The sequence below is a fragment of the Mesoplodon bidens genome (genome assembly GCF_964165515.1).
Source record: "Mesoplodon bidens genome assembly, chromosome: 19".
Taxonomy (NCBI): domain Eukaryota; kingdom Metazoa; phylum Chordata; class Mammalia; order Artiodactyla; family Ziphiidae; genus Mesoplodon; species Mesoplodon bidens.
In genome coordinates, this window is record NC_138179.1 from 14378465 (window position 1) to 14398252 (window position 19788).

The window sequence follows — 19788 nt, forward strand, 5'->3', positions numbered from 1 at the left end:
TGTTTCTACCTTTTCGCTATTGAGAATAATGCTGCTATGACATTCATGTATCAGTACAAGTATCTGTTTGAATCCCCGTTTGCCGTTCTTTTAGACCTAGAAGTAGAATTGCCAGGTCATATGGTAATTTTAACGTTTTGAGGAACCACCAAACTGTTTTCCACAGTGGCTGCATCATGTTACTTTCTCACCAGCAAGGTACAGGGTTCCAGTATCTCCACATTCTCCCCAAGACTTGTTAATTCTCTCTAATCTTGTTATTTTCTGTTGTTGCTGCTTTTTAAATTATAGTTATCTTAGATGTGGGGTGGTTTCTCATTGTGGTTTTTTTTTTTTTTTTTTTTTTGCGGTACGCGGGCCTCCCACTGTTGTGGCCTCTCCCGTTGTGGAGCACAGGCTCTGGACGCGCAGGCTCAGCGGCCATGGCTCACGGGCCCAGCCGCTCCGCGGCATGCGGGATCCTCCCGGACCGGGGCACGAACCCGTGTCCCCTGCATCGGCAGGCGGACTCCCAACCACTGCGCCACCAGGGAAGCCCTCTCATTGTGGTTTTGATTTGTATTTCTCTAATAACTAATGATGTTAAGTGACTTTTTATAAGCTTAGTATAACATGCAGTAAAACTTAATTTAAGGGTATAGTTTTATGACTTCTGAAAAATATATACACCCATGTAACAACCACCACAATCAAGATACAGAATATTTCCATCACCCAGAATATTCCCTTGTCCCCTTCCCAACCATTTCCATCAGCACCAGGCAACCAATGATCTGCTTGTCTCCAGAGATTAGATCTACACGCACCCCTATGTTCATAGTAGCACTATTCACAATAGTCAAGACATGGAAGCAACCTAAATGTCCATCAACAGATAAATGGATAAAGAAGATGTGTGTGTGTATGTATGTGTATATATATACATAAAACAATAGAATATATTGTCTATATATATATAGTTTATATATATATATAAACAATAGAATACTACTCAGCTATAAAAAAGAACGAAATAATGCCATTTGCAGCAAAATGGATGGACCTAGAGGTTATTATACTAAGTGAAGTAAGCCAGACAGAGAAACACAAATATCGTATGATATTGTTTATATGTGGAATCTAAAAAAAAAAAAAAAGATACAAATGAACTTATCTACAAAACAGAAACAGACTCACAGGCATAGAAAACAAACTTGTGATTACCAGCGGGGAAAGGGGGAGGAAGGATAACTTAGGAGTTTGAGATTAGCAGATATAAACTAATATACATAATATACATAAAAAATATACATAAAAATAGACAAACAAGGTCTTACTATATAGCACAGGGAACTATATTCAGTATCTTGTAATAAACCATAGTGAAAAAGAATATGAAAAATATATATATTATTTAAAAGGATATATAAAAAAGAATATATAAATAACTGAATCGCTTTGATGTACACCAGAAACAAAACATTACTTTACTTTAATCAACTATACTTTAGTTAAAAAAAAGAAATGCTGATACATGATCTATCGATGAACCTTGAAGACCTTATGCTAAGTGAAATACGCCAGACACAAAAGGAAAACTATTGAATGATTCTACTTATATGAGATACCTAGAAAAGAGACAGAAAATAGTATAGGGGTTACTGGGGAGAGGAGCCGGGGGATGGGGAGTTATTGTTTAATGGGTACAGAATTTCAGTTTGAGATGATGAAAAAGTTCTGGAGGTGGACAGTGGTGATGGTTGCAGAACAGTGTGTATGTACTTAATGCCACTGAACTGTACACCTAAAATGGTGTGGACATGTACTCAGATCAGTGCTGCTCAGAGTGAAAAGAATGAACATGTCAGAGGCAATGCCTCGGAGGTTCAGAGACAGCAACGATCCCCCAGACAGCGGCAGTCAGGGCAGCAGGCCTTGGGAACTTAAAACACCTAAGAATGGGGAGGCGGGCAGGGGTCCGGTGAGGGGGGTGGGTGCATTTTAAGGAGAGAGAAGAGTGAAACAAAAGCAGAGAGGAGAGGAAAGAGCCTTGCATAGTTGCTGCCCAAGAGGAAGGTGGCAGGTCTAGTGCGGGCCTTCTCCGAGCACTTTTCGGCTGGAGTTACGGGCTAGAATCGTTTCCACCACTGCGGGGTCCATTGTCGGGCTAGTGGTGTTCGTCTCATCACAATACAAATAATTTTCAAAAGGTGCTAAACATCACCCCTTCTCACTCAGAAGGACAGGGAAGCTGCTCAGAACTTTTTTTTTTAAGTCATTCTTTCACTCAGCACTTGCTTTTGGTGAGAACCTGCTGATTAACCCCGTCCTCCTCCCCAGGGCCATTTATCTTCTACTTCTTATCTGACCTTGTCAAGCTTTGGTTCCCCCACTAAAGGAATTTCAAACATAAGACAGCAGCTGGACAGAGATTGTGTTGGATGGAGAGCCTTGCAGAAGCGCTTGGCCTTGAAAATCTTTATCTACAGAAAACAAACTTGGCTGAGTGAGATGCTTTTGGAGGAAGTCACTTTAACAGCTGTACACTTAACTCCATTCCCTGGGCAAATCCCAGCCTAGGGGCCCCACGTTCCCTCCCCACGGCAAGCAGTTACAGTCAGCATGGACTACAGCTTAAAAGGTATCTGCCATGTCCTGAAAGCCGTTCTTGGGGGGAGGGGGGCGCGCTCTTGCCAGGCCCCCTCCTGAGTACAGCTGTGTAGGAGCGCTCCAGCCTACCCCCTAGAGGCCCTGGGGATGCCAGAACTTTGTGTTCTCACAGTGTTTATCCCTTGTTCACCATCCCAGAAGGAACCTCCACTGCCCCTCCTGCTGTGCTCTCCCTCTACCCTGCTCTGATTCTCCTCCCCAGTAAACACCCCCTTCCTCTCCAGAGCCCAAACCCCTCTATATGGGGCTCACAAAGCCCTCCACACTCTCAGCCCTTACCTCCTGCAGTAAATGACACCTAGCTCCCCTGCCCCTAAGGGCTCGGCTTCCCCAGCACTGGCTGCTCATTTTCTCACAGTCCACTAGTTCAGGGTCAGGAGGCGGGGTCACCAGCCTCCCTGCCCCCCAAGGCCACGTCCATTTCCCCTCCACTCTCCGAGGTTTAAGCCAGACCTCTCAGCCCATGCCCACCTCCCTCCTGGTTACTCCCCTTACATACCGAAGACTTTGGCAATGGGCTCACAGCCTTCTCTCCACCCGACTGCCACCACCATCCAAGGTGGCCTCTGTGGTCCATCCATCCCACACCCTGGGCCCTCCGTCCCTTTTCATCTCCAAATACCTTCCCCTCCACTCCATTTCAGCCACAGCTTCCCATGGGCAGAACCTCTGAGATCCAGAACCCACACACTTGTACCCGCATATCATACTCTCCCAACCTTCTGGCCCATTCATCCAGTTACTCCCACCACATTAGCGCTTATTCCTCAGCAAGGCCTCAAATCCATTCATTTCTCCAATTTCTCCCAGTCTACCAGCCCCTTCTGGCCTTATGTCACTCAATCCCTATCCCGCTTGAACTGCAAGCTCCGTCTCTTCAATCACTCTCTTGTTCAACTCCTCAACATCACCACTGTCTTTCTAACCCCAACCCTGGACGAGTCGAACAGCCTTTTTCTGTGCAGATCTCATGATGGAGAAAAGCACACAGCCTAGGAGAGTGGGGCCTCCAGATCAATGGCCACACATCTCAGCTGGGTCCTCTACACTGACCACAGTTCTCTGTCCTAGTGCCACAGGGCCCACCCTGGGGAGCACAGCACTCCTCTGACCTAAACCTGATCCATTCTCTCCAGCTCCTCGGCAGCCTTGAGCCACATTTCCTGCTCTCGTCCTCCTACATGGAAAACCTTTCCCTGGACCGAGAAACTTCAAGCAGCATCTAAACAAGTGAAGGTACTCCCGTCTCTCTCATCTGAAAAGTACATAAATAAGTCTCTCCTGAGCACATCCCCCTCCACCCACTGCCGCATCTCTCTTCCCCTTCCTAATCAGATGTCTAGCTCCCTGCCTCGATTTCCCCATCTCCTTACTCCTTACCCTGTTGTCATCAGGCTCCTGCCTCCACCAGCCACAGCTGCTCGCACAAGGTCACAGGTGTTGCTCTGACACAGCTGACCCTCCCTCCTTGCCCGTGTCTCTGAGACATCACACTCCTGCTGTCTACCTGTATCTCAGCCCCCTCGTCCCATGACCCCTAAGGTTGCAGGTCGCCTAAGATCTCTCACAGGCCTTCTGCTCTCAAAACTTCAACTCCCATCAAACGCTGATGCCTCACAAATCTACAACTTCAGACATGTTCATCCAACTGCCTGCTAGACTTTTCCACTCAGATGCCACAGAGGCTACTGCTCAGTGACAACATGGCCAGAACCAAATTACCTTCTCTTCAACTCACTTCTCCTCTACCTCACTCTTCTCAGTGAATGGCAGCCCCACCCATGCTGTCCCAGGGCAGACCCAGACCCAGCATATAATTAGAGATCAATATTTACAGAATAAAAATGAACCACTGAGCCTCCCTCATTCTCCACAGCCAATCACTAAGAATGATCAATTTTACCTCCTACTATATCCCCGTGCTTCTTTCTTAATTGAGGCTGGCTGCCTCCTACACATCCTTCAGAAGGCTTCAGGGACCCTAACTCCGGAGGGACAGGGATCTTGCCCGCTGTTCCCACGGCCCGTGACTGCCGCCACGGCCAGGACCACCACGCACTGTCCGGCCGGCCCTGCTGAGTGACACCCCACTGCACTGGGCGCTCCATCTCCATAAGCGCCCACGGCCGGGCACACAGGAGCCTCCCAGCAAGCACTGAACGGATGGAGCGAAGGAACGGAAGAGAAATGAGCGAAAGGGCCACGGATGGCACGCGATCGCGGAGAGAAGGCCGGCAGACCCCGCGACACGCAGGACCTCTGGCTGTGCAAGGCCCGCGCCCGGAGCGGCCCCACGCGGCAGCCGAGCAGCCCCGCCCCCACGTCACGCGGCGCTCCCCGCGGCCAATGGAAAAGGTCCGCTGGCCTCCTCGGCGGACGCTCCCGGCCTGCGCGCGGCTTCTCAGCCAATGCAAGCGGCCTTCGTCGCCCTCGAGGCGAGGCGGGGCGGGGCGGGGCGGGGCGGGGCGGGGCGCGGGGTCCTGGGATGGCGAGGTTGCGGGCCTGTTCCCACGTCGTGTTCCCTCTAGCGTAGTCTGGGCTCCTGCTTTTCCCAACCGACGGATGATGGGGCCTCTGGGCGCCCGGCGCGGCCTGGAGTGGCTGCTGGGCCTCTACTTCCTCTCCCACATCCCCATCACCCTGCTCGTGGACCTGCAGGCGCTGCTGCCGCGCGATCTCTACCCCGTGGAGGTGAGGGCGCTGTCTGTCCTGGCCGCCGGTCGCCGAGGTTGGCGCCCCTCGGTGTAGCGGTTGCCCCGGCGTCCCGGTGATCTCCCCTCCTCCGGCCTGGCGCCCCGCCTCGCCCACTCAGGGTTCCCTCCTGCTTTCCTTGGGTTCCGCCGGCGCTCCGGCCCCTCCTTACCCTTCAACTCGACTTCTTCCTCGGGGTTTTCTTTGTCTCTCCCAGCGGCTTCCCCAAGGCTCCTGGGGCCAAACACCTTGCTCCTTTTAAAGACAATTCTTCCCTGGGTTTAAGACTCCCACACCCCAGCTCTGGTCAGTTGTCAGTATTTGAGGGAAGTAGCCTGGATGAACCAGTGTCTAAATTATGGACACATGGTGGATTTGTTTTAAAGTTGTGTTTCTTGGGAGAGCTTTAAAAATACCGACTAATCCCAAAGAAATAACGCAAGTAGTATTAGACCCCTCTAAGGGACATTCGCAGAGCGTCCTGATTTCAAGATTAGGACCCAGCAACTTCAAAAGCTCAGAAGTAAACGACACCTTTTCAAATCGTCCTTTTTTATTGGGTTTGAGCAAGAATGATCACCTGAGTAGAAACGGAGGCGAAAGCCCCATTTCCTGGTTATTGGAGAGCATTCTTTACCCCAAACTTTAACTTTTGCTTTAAATGCTTTTTATTTATTGAGTCTTATTTTCATGTGTGGACCCTGTAACCTTCTATCACAGAATTCCAGTCCTCAGTTCTACAGTTCTCCAATCTGTCTGCAGAACTATAGGCAAGCCTGACGTGTCTACCTAAAGATTTGATTTTACCTCTGTTTCTCTTTAAATGCTTTTTCTCTGCAGAGCAGGGGTTCTTACCCTGAGGTCCATGAACCCCTAATGGGGTATGCAAAATTTTGTGTGCCTTGTTTTCCATAGCTTCCATCAACTTTTCCAGGGGTCTGACCCTCCCCAAAAGGTTAAGAGCCACTGCTCAACAATAAACCCCCACTCCGTTGTCTGGTTTGTTTCTAGCTCCAAGCATAAATGGGAAGACCTCTGACCTACCCTTTCCTGGGAAAAGTGTAGGTTGTGTGTGGCAAGAGCATTGTCTGGGGACTTGGTTCTTCCAAGAACTTCTTGAGTTCCTTGGGTAAGTCAGGGCTCTGTAGCTTCAACTGTCAAGTAGGAGAGAGATGAGTTAAATCACAAGCTCAAACACATACAAGATGTGTTAGTTTCTTCCTATTGCTTCTGTAACAAATTACAAAAATATAGTGATCTAAAACAACATGAATTTATTATCTTTCAGTTCTGGAGGTCAGAAGTTTGAAATGAGTCTTGTAGGCCTCGTTCCTTCTGAAGGTCCTAGTGGCGGATCTGTTCCTTGCCTCTACCAGTTTCTGGTGGCTGCGGGTGTTCTTGGCTTGTGGCCACATCACATCAATCTCCGCTTCGGTCATCACTTTGCTGCCTTTTCTTCTTTAGTCCAACCTCCCTCTGCCCAACTTTTATAAGGACACTTATAAAAGTAATTACATTTAGGGCCCACCAGATAACCAGGATAGTCTTCCCATCTCCAAATCCTTAACTTAACCACATCTGCAAAGTCACTTTTGCCAAATAGGGTTACATTCATAGGTTCCAGGGATTAAGATGTGGATGTCTTTGGGAGCCATTATTCAGCCTACGACACAGGCCCGGGTGGTACATGATCCTTCTAAACAGGTCGTCACAGCTCCGCATTAGCCATTAGTTACCTTGAAGAAAGGAGAGCCATGTCTGTGCAAAGTCTTTGTGGCCAACAGAACTCAGGCAGGCTGCCTGTTCACAATCTCTGATGTTATAAATGAGTCCCTTTAATACTAGGCAGTCATGGGACTTCCCTGGTGGTCCAGTGGGTAAGTCTCCGCACTCCCAATTTGGGGGGCCCGGGTTTGATCCCTGGTCGGGGAACTAGATCCCACACGCCTGCCGCAACTAAGAAGCCTGCATGCCGCAACGAAAATCCCGAGAGCCGCAACTAAGACCTGGCACAGGCAAAATACATACATACATACATACATACATACACAGCAGTTATGTTACTCCAGGTAGCCACCCGTTCCAGACTTAACAGCTATTGGTTTCCCTATCTTCTGTGAATGTGCCATAACCATAACCACAAGTTCTTGCTCACCACTCAGAAAATACAATTAAAATGTTTCCAAAATCATAAAGACCCCATTTAAACTTATATATTTGATTTGGTAGTTTTCTCAGCTTTATTTTTTTAAGTTGACTTGTTGTAAAAGGTCAAGGGCCAACATAGGCTGGATCTGACCAGAAACTCTGTAACTGTTTGTGTGTGTGTGTCTGTCTGTCTGTGATACTGTTTAAAGACCTTAGTAACACAGGGGCCTCCCAGCTTGGAAGGCCTGTGTCTCTATTCACTCTTGTTGCTTTGGGGTGGGCAATGATGGCTTTGTTGCTTCTGTATGGGGAAATAATAATAATAAAAGCCCTGAGTTATTTTCACATTCTCTTTGAAAAATGCCAAAGTTTGGGCTTCACTGGTGGCGCAGTGGTTGAGAGTCCGCCTGCCAATGCCGGGGACACGGGTTCGTGCCCCGGTCCGGGAAGATCCCACATGCCGCGGAGCGGCTGGTCCCGTGAGCTCTGGCTGCTGGGCCTGCGCGTCCGGAGCCTGTGCTCTGCAATGGGAGGGTCCACGGCAGTGAGAGGCCCACGTACCGCAAAAAAAAAAAAAAAAGGAAAAATGCCAAATTTTAACATCTGTTGTGTTTTTCCTAAATAGGAGTTTCTCCAGAACTAAAAAGCTTGTGGAGATTACATAATGGTTAGGCTAAAATTTGCAAATATCTTTCTTGGTTTGAATCAGATCAACACTTGGAAAAACTCTTACTATGAAACAATAAGAATTTAGTTTGGATTACAATATGGAGAGGATGGGAAGCATTTTGTAGTATCATCTGCAGCTGGGTAGCATTGCATCTGTTAAAATAAGGGAAAACAAGTGAGCATCTAGATGCTCAAAGTTTGTGCGCTCATTCTAAGAGGAGTGCAAGACTGTTCAGTAGCAACTTCAGTCTAGAAATTCATGTGCGAAGGCCAGGTGAATATTGTAATGGATAACAATGGTAAGTTGAGTCAAATGTGAGTCAGTTATAAATGGAAACAGTTTTATTACCTTTTGGGGGGTCTTACCTAATAATTATTAATGACCAGTTGCATGCTGAGATTTTAATAGGATTAAATTGAACTTCTCCAAATATGTATTACAGTTAAGTAATCTTAACATTTACTGTGTGCTAGCCATTGTTCTAATGACTGTAAGTATTAACTCTTTTTATCTTACCGACAGCGAGGTAGGTACTATATAATTGGGAAACAAGTTTAGTGAGATTAAGTGCTTTGCCCAGAGCCAGCACTCAGAGCCAGGCACTCAGCCCCTGGGTACCATGCTCATCACTCTGCTTGGGGGTTAAGAGCATTGACCCTCCACAGTCGAAAATCCACTTACAGTTTATAGTCAGCCCTCCATACCCACGTTCCTATCTTCAAATTCAACCAGCCACCGACTGACCGTGTAGTACTGTAGTATTTACTGTTGAAAAAAATCCGCATATATGCGGACCTGCACAGTTCAAACCCGTGTTGTTCAAGGGTCAACTGTGTTTTAAATTTTGCTGTTATTATCCTGCAGCCCTTAGAAATTACAGTGTTGTACAAATCTGCCTGGATTTATGAACTAGGTGGATCTGAATGTATACGAATTAAATAGAAAGTGAAGTTCAAATGAACCAGAATGCCTTTTTTAAAAAAATAAATTTGTTTTTGGCTGCATTGGGTCTTTGTTGCTGCGTGTGGGCTTTCTCTAGTTGCGGCGAGCGGGGGCTAACTCTTTGTTGCGGTGCGCGGGCTTCTCATTGCACTGGCTTCTCTTGTTGTGGAGCACAGGCTCTAGGCGTGCGGGCTTCAGTTGTGGCACGCGGGCTCAGTAGTTGTGGCTCGCGGGCTCTAGAGCGCAGGCTCAGTAGTTGTGGTGCACGGGCTTAGCTGCTTCGCGGCATGTGGGATCTTCCCGGACCAGGGATCAAACCCAGGTCCCCGGCATTGGCAGGCAGATTCTTAACCACTGCGCCACCAGGGAAGCCCAAATGAACCAGAATGCCTTTTAAATTCTGCAATAAAGCTTTCAAAATACATCCTTCCAATATTTTTTTAAGTAAATCTAGAAAGCAAAAAAGGATCTTAAAAAACATTTAGTCCAAGTTGCTTGTTTTACAGATGAGAAAATAGAGCCCAGGAGAGGTGCAGTGACTTAACCTTTATGAATATTTTCTACCACATTACCATCCTGAAAAGTGCTTAGAAGGAAGCTAAGGATATTGCTGTGAATTTAAATTTCAAGTCAAATACAGATTCAAGATCACTTGGTCAATAAATTGATTATCTAGCTAAGGCCTTTTTGTAATTAATATTATGCTAACAGAATGTTTCTTTCTGGATGTTTGCTTAAAGCTCACTTGCAGCACAGAGGCCTCTATTTCACAATAGTGAGCCTTTATCTTTAGATTAAAAATTAACAGGAAAAATACCTTTGGATTTTCCATTGTAAGCCAGATGCTTATCTTGGAAGCTGTCTTGATTTATCGTAATATCAAGATGCCATCTCCAGGAGGTTAAATGTGACAGACCTTCAGTAGTCCACGTAGTGTGGAGAGCCCTAGGCTTTGGGCTCTTAAGAGAGCACAGAATGGGCAGCCTCAAAGCCTCCTGCTTCCTTCCCCCGCCTGCAGCCTTGTCTACATGGATCTGCATCTTTTGATTTGACAGTGTCATCATGAAGGTGGGGCCCAAGCTAGAACTGAGACCACTCACTCTCCAGAGTGAGGCAGTCTGTTCCTCTGCAAATATGCTACTGATCTCCTAAAAGAGAAAACACGTTAGAATTCGGGGGGTAAAGAATGACAAGGAACTTGAGATTTGGGGAGAAGTTAAATTGTCTAAAATTGCAACCTCGCAGAGGTTAGATTTACCTCCCTTACACTTCCCCCCGCACCTCGCCCCCCAAAAAAGACAAGGAAACTTATTTCTGTATTTGAGGCAGTCTGGCCCTTGGAGCTTGCTGTGCAGTTGCTATTTTGAAAGGACAAACGTCAGGATGGTTTTCACAGCATTTCTTTGTAAAGAAGGCTATTGTTGGCAGATACTTCACGTTTGTGCGTTCAGCTGAGAGCCTACTAAGGGCCACATACAGTTGCTCCTGACGGTATCCACACCTGGACGTGTGTTATCACAGACATGCTGGGTAGCACACAGGGGCTGGAAGAGCTGAGGAAAGCTGCTGGGAGAAGGTAACATTTGAGTTAGAGCTGGTGAGTTTTTATTAAATGACCATCTAGGCTGTACAACAAAAGCCAGCTGGGTGTGCCGTCTGCTGCCAAGGGAGCTGGGTAGTGAGAGGCTCTGCCAGTGGGTTGGAGCTGCTGAAGCCTGTCCTGCCAGGTAGCTGTATTCATTGTGATCCTCATCTTTTCCCAGCTGAGAAACCTGCGGCAGTGGTATACTGAGGAGTTCAAAGACGCCCTGCTACAGAACCCCCCGGTGTGGTATAAGTCCTTCCTGTTTTGCGAGCTTGTGTTTCAGCTGCCTTTCTTTCCTGTCGCAACATATGCCTTCTTCAAAGGTTAGTAAATGGGGAAATCCCATTTTTCCTCTGAAACCAGGTCCCAGAAATCTTTTGGGAAAGTTTTACCAAGGGAGAGGGGAGTGGTCCCTGGAGGCTGTATGAGGGTGATATAGGATTGGTGGGAACGGCCAGGATAGATCTTGTATAGGGACATTAATGTGGCTCAGGCTAGCGTCTGTGGTCAGCTGGGCTGCAGGACTGCCTCAGTCAACTGGAAATCTCTCACACACATGAAACCTGAGGCTACTTTCAAGTTTGAACTTGTTCCTTTTTATTGTCCCTCCCCCCCAACAGAATTTTTGTTGTTGTTGCTTTTATTTTTCTGCTTTGGGTAGTATCCTACTGGCTTTTAAGCAGTAGCATCAAGCTAATCTCTAAATGGCTTAACTTCTCATTTAAAAATTATTCTTACAGTGTCTCCATGACAAATGCTTTTAAAAAGAAGGTGGCCATACCAGTGTTCATGGTAACTAAGCTTGTACAGCTTCTTTCCCACTGGAACCCCCAAGCCATCTCTTAGCAGAATCTCTTGATCCCTCTCACCTATATATAATTACTTAGCAAAGAGATGTTGCTGACAGGGCTGCCCCCCGCCTCTTCCCCTTCCCCCAATTGCATTTTAGACCAACCTTGTTTAACTAGTAATGGCCATTTAACTGCCCTAGAGTTTTTCTGAATTAATTCTGACACCACCCAGTGTTCTTTGGCAGTCAGTGGCTAGGGCTCCAGCTGTCACATAAGTTTGCACATTGGGCATTATTATATCACATCCAGTTTCCACTTGGTGGAAAAGGAGGTAGAATGATTCAGCTGAAGGGAGCAGGCAGAGACAGGGTGGAGGATGCTGTGGACATACCTGGAGCCATGAGCAGATCTAACCCTTATCTCTTTCTCTCCTCGATGACCTCAGGAGGCTGCAGGTGGATCCGTACCCCTGCAATCATCTACTCGGTTCAAACGATGACAACTCTGATTCCAATCCTCTCCACACTTCTACTCGAGGATTTCTCCAAAGCCAGTTGTTTCAGAGGACAAGGACCTAAGACTTTCCACGAACGACTATTCCTTGTATCTGTCTACATGCCCTACTTTCTCATCCCTCTTATACTTCTGCTTTTCATGTTGCAGAACCCCTACTACAAGTCTGAGGAGAAAAGAAAGAAAAAATGAGGAAAAATAACCCCGGGTCCAGGGGAGAGGGGACCACGGGGCAGTTTCCTGTTGGACCCAGTACCAGGAAAATGCTCAGAACCCATGCTTTCAGTAGTATTTGAAACACACCAGCAGCAACATAACACGGCCAAGGCACTGGCAGGAGGCACATCAAACCCTCATCTTCCAAGGGCACTGGCATAAACAGACCAATCACCTGAGGATGAGCAGAGGGGTGTGGGCTAGGTTATAGGGAAGTGGTGCCAAAGGCCTCACTGTGTGCCCAAGTGCCATTGCAGGATTACTAAAGGCAGGACCAGACCAGACACCAGATAAACTTCCAAGCAACATGGCCTACTTGGCATGTTCATGAGTCATTTGACCCAGAGTATACATGTGACTAACCCTTTGACTCATGATCCTCTACAGCATGTCACTGGGGTGTCTCAGGCCATTTTTAAGCTTGAAGCTGTGCCTCTGTGATGTTCATTAAAAACTGTTTTCTTGTCCCCACGCCTAGGTGGGGGTGACCTATTCTGTAAGAGCGTTAAACTTAGTTTTCCTGAACATTCAACCTTGGCATGACGTTCAGTCAGAAATGGGTCAAATTGGAAGGTGTATTGTTTCTGTCTTAAACAGGTTGTCCCAGGAGAAGAGATTTTTTAAAGTCTCCTTGTTTATCCTCTTTCCAAGCCTTAGACTTCTATTACTTTTTACAGACCACCTAACATAAGTTCCTTTACTCTGACATCTGGTGTCTCAAACCTGCGCTGGAGGTGTCCCTCCTACTGGATAACTTCGTCCTACCGAATAGTTTAATAATTCCTTCCTGTCTCATTCCCAGTCAAAGGCAACGGGTGGTGGGGAACTGCGCATGACAGGTCCAGTGTGTGCATATAGGGTCTCTTCACGTTAGTACTTGGTATTCCGCTAGCTTTCTCTAAATTCATACTGGAGGCCAACTCAAAAAAAAAAAAAAAAACGACTTGTGAACACACATGGAAAATGGTAGATGCTTGTCCTGGTTAGTTCCCCCTTTTTGCCTGTTTTGCTTACAAGCCCTAATGGTCTGATTGTTGGGAGTATCGTCTGACTCGTGTATCTGGTCAAAATAAAGGTAGCTGCTGACCACTGCCTGGTTTGTTTTGTGGACCAGGGGCTAGAGAGTCCAGGGTTCTCTTACAAAGGGTTAAATGTACATTTCAAGGGCACCAGGAAAAGAGGTAGATGAAGCCATTTGAAAATAATAATTTATTGCTTTTCCTTCCAAAGCTTTGTGAATTTACAAAAACAGTTTATAGGTTGCTCAGTTCAGACTGAGAATGCAAGAGGTGAGAACCTGGACCACAATGGCCACTGGGTGTTCGCCTGCAGATAGGCACTGACGTCTGAAACAAGCTCCCCCAGATTTGTTTTATTGCCTTCAGAGATGCTGCATTCCTCACACACCATCTCACACAACACACTTGGGTCATTAGTCAAGTCACTGGATTGGTGCAGAGGTTTTTTTGGTTTGGGGGTTGTGGGTTTTTTTTCTTTATTTGCCCTCCTGCTAGAAAATGAAATTTTCAGTTCATTTCTGAAAAATAAATTGGTCAATAAATTCATTTTGTTCTGCTTCTACTTTACACAGAGCTTCATATTCAACCCGATACCTGAAAAACAAAATTGTTAGAAGCCCTCAAAATGGATGAAATAAACCATGGACTTAATTCTTCTAGAGAAGAATGTTAAGTGATTTAGATGATTCCAAGAAACGGTGTGAGTTCAAAATGAAGTTAGTGAGGGCAAGAAAGAGAGAAAAAATAAGAGGCAAAGCCCTACCTAGGGCCACCCATGAGAAGTCTCCAGCCCTGAGAGTCTTCCTTTCAGAGAGCCAGCCAACTCTGGACACCCACTACCTGAGTGTTCGTGCTCTCAAACTACTAGAGGTTGTCTGATAGTAACATTTTTTCCCCATGAAATGTAATTTTATTTTTATTTTAATCAGGATGACAAGTTAAGACACTATTCCTGGGAGAACGATGATGAAGAATAAGGACAAGAGGTGACCATTCGAAAGGGAAAAATAGAATTGCAGTTCAGTAAAGAACTTGCTTTATGTCAAAACTTCTTACCTTTCAAGCTGCATTTTCTTTTCAGCTATTAGTGCCTGGAGTTGCTGCTGTTGGGCTTCTCTCTGTTTTGCTATAGATTTGAGCAAGTTCCGAGCACCAATGGCCTAGAAAAACACGATACTGCTAAAGAAAGCCATGGCTTCATTAAAGTCCTCAAGTGGGGAAGGGATGCTGCCTGGGGCCGGTGGAGGGTGGGGTGCAGCGTGGGGAAAGTTGAGCCTCAGAGGTTTAGGAGTCAGTCAGAGAGAGGCTTAATTAACCTCACGATCCCAAAGTGCCTGGTGAGAACGGAACTGCAGCTCTGAGGCAGACCTAGGAGTGTCCCCAGAGCCTGGCACACAGTGGCCCATTTGGTGCGCCATTTGTGTCCTTTGCCAAGTCATCTACACTCTACACGCCTTCATTTTTTCATTTATAAAATGAGGGTAAACCACCTCTCTCAGTGATGACGTGAAGATTAAAGGAAACAATGACTGAAAGTACACTGGCATATAAGAGTTCAATAGTAGGTTAACTGGACCAGGAATTATTTCAGGTGTAAAGCATAATCATTCAATATTTGCATAAGTATTCTTATTTAAAATCTTGTTCTAATTAAAGAATCCCCGCCCACCTTCCCCTACCCACCCCACCCCCAAATACGTCAAGAGGGCAGAAGGATGAGAGGCTAGTGAACCAGGCCAAGACTTAGACAAAACACATGCTGATCTTACCTTCATCTTCTCATTTTCTGCTTCTTTTGCAAGTTGGTCAACAAGCTCAATTAAACCACCAACTATTTTCTGAAACTGGCCAATTTCTTTTGGGGAAAGAACACAACAAAATGTGTTATTTTCTCAGCATCACCACTCTCCCTCAGCATTCCCTTGCACCAAGAGGGCAGGGCTAACTGCCCCTTCTAATTTGTGTCAGAAAACGTTTGGTGTCTGACACCCTTGGTCTGAACCTAGAGAAGGGTGGCCAGGTGCCCAGAGCTGGACTGGGGCATATTTGGATCTTGAGGCACAAAGCGCTGTGTTCATGAAAGAACCGCCTCAGGACGTGAACACTGCCTCTAGACAAGCCTCAGATAAGACACTAGATTTCAGTTAATGGTGGGGTAGGGGCTTTCCACCTACGACCTGAGCTAATAAAAAGCTCAAAGCATTTAAGGACTTAATCTCGCGTTTGCTTTTTTCAATGTCCTTGGGTGTAGTGGAACCCCATGTTACTGAGGAGTAAACTAAGGCCCAGAGGGTAGGACGACATGCACACAGCAATCAGAAGACTGGTGAGAGAACCCACACTACCTTTCACCAGTCAAGCTCTCTCCACAGCCTACAGGTGTCCAAAAGCTCAGAAATCCCTACTCTAGCTAGATCTGCTCTGTATTCACTGCTACTGGGTTTGCTTGGCTGCTGGGACAGGAGGCATCCTGGGTATATCTAGCTAAAAAAAAAATGAGTCTTTTGAACTGCCTCTAGAAATTTTCACTCCAAATAATGGCAAGTCAGGGACTTCCCTGGCAGTCCAGTGGTTAGGACTCTGCACTTCCACTGCAGGGGGCATGGGTTTGATCCCTGGTCAGGGAACTGTTTATTAACTTACGGCCATGCCCTGAGGCATGGCAATCAATCAATCAATCAATAAAGGCAAGTCAGGCACTGAGAACACTATTTCTCCCAAGAAATCAAATCATAACTCCACTTCCCACCCCCAAGCCACAGTTCTGAAGTTTAAGGTTCCTGAGATGGCATAACCAAACAAATACCCTCCTCTCTCCATTGCAGTGTTTGTTTTGATTGGTGCTCTGGGACTAAACAAGAAGGCAGGTAGACAAGGTGGGTGGCACATGGGAATTCGTGAAGGCCAGGCTTAACCTTCTGGGAGCCAGCAGCTCCGCTGTGGCAGGGCCAAAAGCTGCAGTCTGGGGGTGGGGGCGGGGCACAAAGCTGAGTGGCACCATGTCTCCCCAAATGACACTCACTGTCCACAAAGTCCTTGCACTCTTCCTTTAGCTCTATGGTCTGCTGGGTAACCTCTGGGTCCAACACCCGCAGCTTGTTCAGCTCATCAAAGTGCAGCCCTGCTTCACCCAGGATGTCCTTGGCCATGGCTGTAAAGAAACCAGCCCCAATCCCCGATCACTTCCCAGCCACTCAAGGGAATGCCGGCTTCCAGCCCAGCCCCACTCCTGGCCCCGGACACCAATGCCAAAACCCCAGGTGTTCCAAAGGCTCCCCCTTCCCTCTGCCTCTGCCTCTCTGAGCCTCACCTGTTTCCTTTCCAGCTTCCCTAGAGAAGAGCAGTCCTGCTCTGAAGGGGTGACAGTGTCAGCCAGGAAGAGGTGTGTCATAGGACCAAGGGTCAGGAAAGAATAAAGTCCAGTTGCTTGTCACAGGCATCGTTCATTCAACACACATTTCTTGAGGGCCTACTACATGCCAACACTGCTAGATGCTGGGGGTAAAGATGAGTACAACATGGTGCCCGCCCTGGAGGAGCACAGAGTTTAGCTGGAGGAAGACAGACATGTACACTGAAAAATTATACTGTGTTAAGTGCTTTTACAGAAATATCACTAAAGCATGGAGGAGAATAGAACAGTTAACTTGGGGTAAGGAAGTGACATGTGAACTAAGTTGTGAGCCATAAGCATATATATTTAACCACAGCTATGTACCCAAAAGGACATAAAAGAGCTTTTCAAATATAGTACAGGAACAACATAAAAGACAAGTAAAAGAAAATCTGAGTGACTTAAAAATTAAGGTTAAAGAAATAAGAAGCCAGGTGTAAGAATATTACCCAAAATGTACGCCACAGGCACAGCTGCCTGAACTAGGACCCAAAGGGGTCAGTCTCTAGCAGAAAACACAAAAAGGAGTGAAATATCATCAACAACATACCAATAAGGAGGCCAAGGAAAGGCATTCCAAGCAGAGAAAACAGCCTGAACAAGAGCATGAAGCCACTGGAAGGGCCTATCTTGCCTAGAAGATGAAAAGACAGAGGATGGAGCTGGAAAGGTCGGATGGAGCCAGATCAGAAACACCCTGTGTGCTAAGCTAAGGAGTTTGGTTTTTTTTTTTCCGTAGACAAGAGAACCAGCAGAGATAACTTCTCCCTTCCCAGGCCACGTTGCATTCCTGGTCCAAAGGATGTCTCAACTCTGGGAAGGAAACACTGAAAACTCACCCTCGTTCTGGCTTAAACACACACACAAAATAAAATAAAATAAAAATAAAAATAAGACAGCACACACCCTGTCTAAAAAGGGAGGCAATGCTACTGAGGTCTAGCCATTGGCTGCTATACCAATTCCCACACCCAAGGTGTTCCGAAGGCTACCACAACCTGGCCCTGCGCCAACCCTTCCCTCCCACCTCCCCCAGCCTCACCTGTTTCCCTTCCAGCTTCCTTAGAGAAGTTCTGTTCTGAATGGGGTGATTCTGCGAGTGACTTCCCGGGGTAGATGTGCCATAGGAAGAGCAATGGTTAAAAAGAATTAAGCTCCATTCTTGCAAGAACTGATTTTCAAGAGGACCAGAAATCCAGATTAATATATGAAATCTGATTTTTAAAGGAGAGTATCTAATTCAAAAATTTTAAGCAAGGAAAAAAAAAAAAAACACATCCAACACTGTGTGGCCCAACTAATATATGTTTGGCTGTGTATGACCGTGGTCCAGAGCCTTTGGCCTCACTGGAGCCCATTCAAGTATGTTGGCTAGCATCTTCATTTTGAAACATTTTAATCATCCAGAGCTCCCTTATAATTGGGCTTTTAAAGAAGATCTGTCTTCCTATTTGTTCTACTTACACAGTCTAAGCATTTAACACCTACCAGCTGATTAATTAGAACAACTGCTTCAAGTAACCTGAGGGCACAAAGATCTGCTTCAACTTCCACTCTCTTCCCTAAGAGCTTGCATCTATTCACAAACATCTACTGAGTCCCTGCTCTGGGGATAGAGAAGTGAAGAAAATGCTTTAATGCTTTAGCTTCTGACCTCTGGACAGACAGTAAACAGATAATCATGAATTGTGATAACAGTATGAAGAAAAGCACATGGTGCTACGTGAAGCCGTAGCAGGAGGACATAATTCATATGTAAACAAAATTGCAAAAAAAATTTGTAAACAAAAGTCTTCTGAAAAAGTGACACGCTGAGACCTAAAGGGTGTCCAGAAGTTTTTCAAGTTAAAGGGGGAGGAGGTATTCCAGGCAGAAGGAAAAGCATGTGTGAAGATGCTGAGGCTGTGAGAAATTTGATGTGTTCCAAGAGCCAAAAGGCTAGCGTGGTAGAAACACTGAGCAAGGGGAAGAGAGGAACGGGATGAGGTGAGGTGGGGAGGCTAGGGCTGGGTGGCGGAGGGCTCTGAAAGCTGCAGCAATGAGCCTGGAGTTTCTCATAAGGGTAATTAATGGGCAGCCAGCAGAGTGGCATAGTCAGATATGCCTTTTAGAGAGATCACTCTAACCCAGGATGGAGAATGGGTTGGAGGGAATAAGAGGATGGAGCTACAACTATCTTGTTCATCACTGTTACCCGAGCATTTGGCATGGTGCCTGCACAGAACTGGCACTCAGCAAATGTCTGTGGCATGAACGACTGTGACAACAAACAGAGCAAGCTATTTCAGTAACCAAGGCTTGGAGCTGAAGAAGAGTGTTCCGATTTGAGATGTTTTGTAAGTCGAGTTGATAGGAGTTAGTAAAGGATGACTGAATGCAGGGGTTTGGGGAGGAGTGAAGGAGTCAGACAAGAGTCCCGTGTATCTGGCCGGAGCCAGCTGCACGGTTGGAAGGCACATAGTTGAATGAGATGGGTCAGACCGAAGAGGAAGTGTAGGCAGAGGGTTCACAGCCGACTACCGCATTCTCTCCCAATTACCACCACACGCGCACCTGAGGAGCACCGGGCACAAGAGCCGGACTGAGCTCCCTGAAGATCAGGGTGGTGACGCGCTCTCCGCCCCCCGGCCCCCCCGGGCTCTACGAGCAGGCTCCATCCGTGGGGTGTGGGGAAAATTAGGAAGACCTGGGTGATGGAGCTGGCTGCCTTCCCTACGTAAACTCCTTGAACTTATCTGAGCCTCAGTTTCCTCCTAAGATGGTTGCGAGCATCAGCGCGTAAAGCTCCAGGCCTTAGCCGGGGGTAAAACCGCTCCCAGAGCCGGGAGGAATCCCCACGTTTCTTTCACCCTGGGAAGGCTTTTCCTCGGGCCGCGGGCCTGTCAGGCTCATCTCGCCCCGGGCCCGCCCACGTCCCCCGACCCGAAGTTCATGGCTTACCTGTTTACTCCACAGCGGCGGCAGCGGCTGCGACCCAGGCTGACGTCGGCAGGCAGCTTCTCTCTCCGGTCAGTGGCAGCCGGCGCCCTGCCCGCCAGCCTCAGCAGCGGCCACGGCTACAGGCCCTGTTCACGCCTAACATCACTTCCCGACACCGTAAGCCCGTACACCCGCAGAGCCTGCTGGGAAACAGAGGCCTGAAGGGAGAGACGGCTGCCTACAAGACCCAG

The 19788-nt window shown here is 47.1% G+C and overlaps 2 protein-coding genes across 2 annotated transcripts; one reads left to right on the top strand and one right to left on the bottom strand.

Moving 5' to 3' along the window:
- Window positions 1-5131: 5131 nt before the first annotated feature.
- TMEM97 (transmembrane protein 97) lies at window positions 5132-13791 on the top strand. The gene is made up of 3 exons (XM_081219229.1): window positions 5132-5340; window positions 10864-11008; window positions 11922-13791. Exons 1-3 carry the CDS (start codon window positions 5212-5214, stop codon window positions 12179-12181), a joined length of 534 nt encoding a protein of 177 aa, XP_081075355.1. The 5' UTR covers window positions 5132-5211; the 3' UTR covers window positions 12182-13791.
- On the bottom strand, window positions 13397-19737 carry IFT20 (intraflagellar transport 20). Its single transcript, XM_081219230.1, is given in 7 exon segments — window positions 13397-13818; window positions 14281-14384; window positions 14994-15079; window positions 16247-16375; window positions 16535-16565; window positions 16568-16775; window positions 19559-19737. Coding segments are annotated over 6 exon segments (480 nt in total). The 5' UTR covers window positions 16616-16775; window positions 19559-19737; the 3' UTR covers window positions 13397-13736.
- Between the last annotated feature and the right edge of the window lie 51 nt (window positions 19738-19788).

What these genes read in the sequence shown, in the direction of transcription:
- TMEM97 (XM_081219229.1), top strand. Translation starts at nt 5,212, where the DNA reads ATGATGGGGCCTCTGGGCGCCCGGCGCGGCCTGGAGTGGCTGCTGGGC. An exon ending in GCGATCTCTACCCCGTGGAG is followed by an intron (nt 5,341 to 10,863) that starts GTGAGGGCGCTG and finishes ATCTTTTCCCAG; the next exon opens with CTGAGAAACCTGCGGCAGTG. An exon ending in AACATATGCCTTCTTCAAAG is followed by an intron (nt 11,009 to 11,921) that starts GTTAGTAAATGG and finishes CGATGACCTCAG; the next exon opens with GAGGCTGCAGGTGGATCCGT.